This window comes from Octodon degus, unplaced genomic scaffold, assembly GCF_000260255.1.
Source record: "Octodon degus isolate 3935 unplaced genomic scaffold, OctDeg1.0 scaffold00083, whole genome shotgun sequence".
In the NCBI taxonomy this organism is placed as follows: Eukaryota; Metazoa; Chordata; class Mammalia; order Rodentia; family Octodontidae; genus Octodon; species Octodon degus.
In genome coordinates this window covers 5,797,522-5,800,988 of record NW_004524659.1, presented here as the reverse complement: position 1 = coordinate 5,800,988, position 3,467 = coordinate 5,797,522, and the positions used below count along the sequence as shown (strand labels likewise).

Sequence of the window (3,467 nt, the reverse complement as noted above, 5' to 3'; positions counted from 1 at the left end):
AAGCGCTGGGATTACAGGCGCATGCGCCACCACGCCTGGTCTCAATCCCTCTCTCAGTGTGTACTGGGGGCAGGGTCAGGGCCGGCATGGCAGGCCCTGGGATCAAACTCCCGGCCCCTGTGTCTGTCTAAGCAGGTGCTTTAGTCCGCTGAGCTTTTTGGCCGGCCCTTATTTTGTTTGTTTGAGGCGGTCTCACTATGTAGTTGAAGTTGTTCTTGAGCTCTCTATGTAGCCCAGGCTGCCCTTGAACCTGTGGCAACCCTCCTGCCTTAGTCACCTAAGTGCCTGGATCAGAGGCATGTGACACCTTTTTTTAAGGAGACAGGATCCTGCTAAGTTGCCCAGGCTGGGCTTGCACTTGTGATCCTCCTGCCTCAGGCTCCCGAGTGCTGCGCTTATAGGATTACACTACCATGCCTGGCTCTTTTGATAACTTCAAGATCCCCGCGCTTGCTGCTTCTGGTCAGCCTTTCACAGGGCTTGCTGAACTTCCTTGCCCCCCAACAGCAGGAGAAGAGGTGGGTAGAGTGACCGGGAGGCATTCGCCCTGCTCACGGACCCTTTGACCCCGCAGGGATACAAGAAGCAGACCGCGCTGAAGCTGGGCACTATCGGTTTCCATCTGCTGGAGCAGCAGGAGGACTTCGAGGGCAGGACCGCGCGCTACCAGCAGGAGATGAGGCACCTGTACCGCAGGCTGCAGGACAAGCAGGAGGTGCTGGACGAGGCCCTGCAGCAGCGGAGGTCAGCCTGGTGCCTGAGGGCCCCAGGGGAGGGCTGCCCCTTGATGCTCTAGGAAATATTCTGGCGAGGGGCCAGGGAGATGGCTCAGTAGAATAAGTGCTTCCCTGGCAAGTGTAAGGGCCCAGGTTCAAACCTCGGTTCTGAAAAAATATATATATTCTGGTGAAACCCTCAGGGCCTGTTGTTTGCTTGCTTGATTTTGTTCTCACATTTTTCTTTAGCATTGACCTTGGTTTCTATTTGTTCATTTGCTTTTTCTTTTTTGCAGAGCCAGGGATTGAACTCAAGCCCTTGCGCTTGCCAGGGAAGCACTTATTCCACTGAGCCATCTCCCTGGTCCCTTTTTTTTCTTTCTTTCTCATTTTCTTTATTCTCTTTTTAAAATTCATGTTTTGAGTTAGACTTGCAAAAGCACTGTAGCACTCCAGCTGCGTCTCCTTTTATTCTTTTTGGTATTTTTGTTTCTCTTGGGAGATTTAGTTAATTTTTTATTAAATTTATTTTCTTTCTTTCTTTCTTTCTTTCTTTCTTTCTTTCTTTCTTTCTTTCTTTCTTTCTTTCTTTCTTTCAGCTTTACAATCCCCAATCATCCCCCTTTTGTAAGATCATGATCCTAATCAAGGCTGCGTTGCTGGGTATTTCTAAGGAGGTGAGGTACTGCTCCTGGCACCTGTGTCCTCTCAGCAGACGGGGCGCTGTCAGCATCTGTGGACGCTGGAGGGGGTGGTGCCCTTTGCCAAGGGAGTGTGCTGGCGCTGGAAGTGGTCTGAGGTTCTCAAAAGCTGGCCATCTTTTAATTGCTGTCGTGTCTTTTGACGGATGGAACATAAACATACATTTGCAAATTTTAGTACCTTTTTTTTTTTTAAAGAGAATAAAAAATGGTTGAAAAAAACCATTAGAAATGATACAGAATTTCACTAAACAAAATGATAGGAATTCAACAGTGCTTGTTATGTTGCATAATGTTGTCTTCAAATTAGTTGTTCAGATTACTAGATATAAGCATGCAAAATTGGTTTAAAAAGAAAAAAAATTATGCATTAACTGTTCCTTTCAATAGACCAGCAGAAATCAGCAGTACAGTTATCCAAGCTATCCTGTGTATATACATCTGTCTACCTACCTTCCTCTCTTTTCTTTTTTTTCTTTTCTTTTCCCTCCCTCCCTCCTTCACTCCCTCCCCCTCTTTCTTTCTTTCTCTTTCTTTTGTCCTTCTTTCTTTCTGTCCTCCTTTCCCTCATCCCAGTTCTTCCTCCCTTTGAGCAGTTTCTTTTTCTTTCACAGTACCTATTGTCCCTTTCAGATTTTATGTCCTCCTGAAGGGCTCACACTAGGGAGACAGTGCCATGCCAGCCCCAGTACTCTTGGCTGTGATTTTCTGCAAGCATAACCAGCACGTTGGATGCCGTGCACGTCAGGATGTCTGTGCTCCCCAGTGTGAGAAGTGGTCTCGTGTGTCCAAAAGAAGCAGGACTCCAGAGGCGGCGAAAGCGGGCCTTCCAGCCCAAACTCTTGCAAGAGTGATGCCCGCACGGAGACGGGCACGCATGCGTCGGCTGAGGAGCTGGCTTTCTTTCTAGCTCTGAGGGGCTTCTAGTGTCCCAGGCCTGGGGTCCTGGGTGCTCAGTGCGTGGAGAGCAGTCTGTACCTGTTGTCTTCGTCCTTTTCTCTTCTTATCTCCTTTTCCCTCCTTTTTTTCTCTTTGTAGCTATTTTTAGTCTGTTGGCTTCCTGGGGCTCAGGGAGACTTCTCTAGTGACTTATCTCTGGAGTGAGTCTTTGTATAGCCTGGGTGTCCTTGTCCCCTAGTTGACTGAGCTAAGTCTAAGAATAAGGACTTAATAGAGTGATTAATGAAATATGGGTCAATTAAAAGTATTTTTAACTCGTACAGCCAGTTGCCAGATTCCATTTTGTTTTCCTCAGAGGTGTTACTGGGTATTTCCTAAATGACTCACCAATTACACATGTTCTAGCTCCTTCTTGCCTTGAACGAAGAATGGAATGAGACAAGCCAAAAAATGGTGTCAAAAATTTATTTGAAAAGTGAGGGGTAGTGCCCATGAGGTAGCTTAGAAGACGAAGCACCTGCTTAGATAAGCCCAGGGACCGGGGTTCGATCCCCAGCACCACATGCCAAGGCCTGTTCCCAGGCATGCTGAGCTGGCCAATGAGACCAGGCATGGTGGTGCATACCTGTAATGCCAGCACTGGGGAGGCTGAGACACGAGGATCTCTCTGAGTCCGTGCTGCGTAGTGAGATGCTATACCAAATATATTAAAAAAATAAAAAATAAAAAAAAGTGAGGAGTAAAGGAGTTAGAGAAAACCTGGCTCTACAGAGAGAACTTGGACCAAAAGAAAGGAAGGGATAAAAGCAACTATAAAAGTAGATCCCGTATGGAGGGGGTACAGAGTGGGCTACTGTGGAGAGTCAGGGTCAGGTGCCTCTTGGCATATGTCCCCACCGCGTGGGAGCCATCAAGATGTTTTGCATGCAGGATCCTGGGAAATACTTGGAGCTATCCTGGGGACTGTCATTGGCTGGTCCTGCTCACTTCCCAGCTGTGGCTTCCTCGCCCATCTCCTGTCACAGGGCTTGGGTAGAACTCAGGACCTCACAGGTGCAGGGCAAGTGCCCTTCACCAAGCAGATTCTTACCTAAGGTGAACTTGTAGGCTCAGAAGTTCTGACAGCTGTAAAACAGTCACTGTGAAAAAA

At 47.7% G+C, this 3,467-nt stretch overlaps 1 protein-coding gene across 1 annotated transcript in view; it reads left to right on the top strand.

The window, feature by feature from the left end:
* Positions 1 to 3,467, top strand: part of Cep89 (centrosomal protein 89) — a 41,262-nt gene that overhangs the window by 33,517 nt on the left and 4,278 nt on the right. The window contains exon 14 of the mRNA XM_023721432.1: positions 575 to 744. Within this exon, the coding sequence (XP_023577200.1) occupies positions 575 to 744 (170 nt within the window). The remainder of the gene's footprint in view (positions 1 to 574; positions 745 to 3,467) is intronic.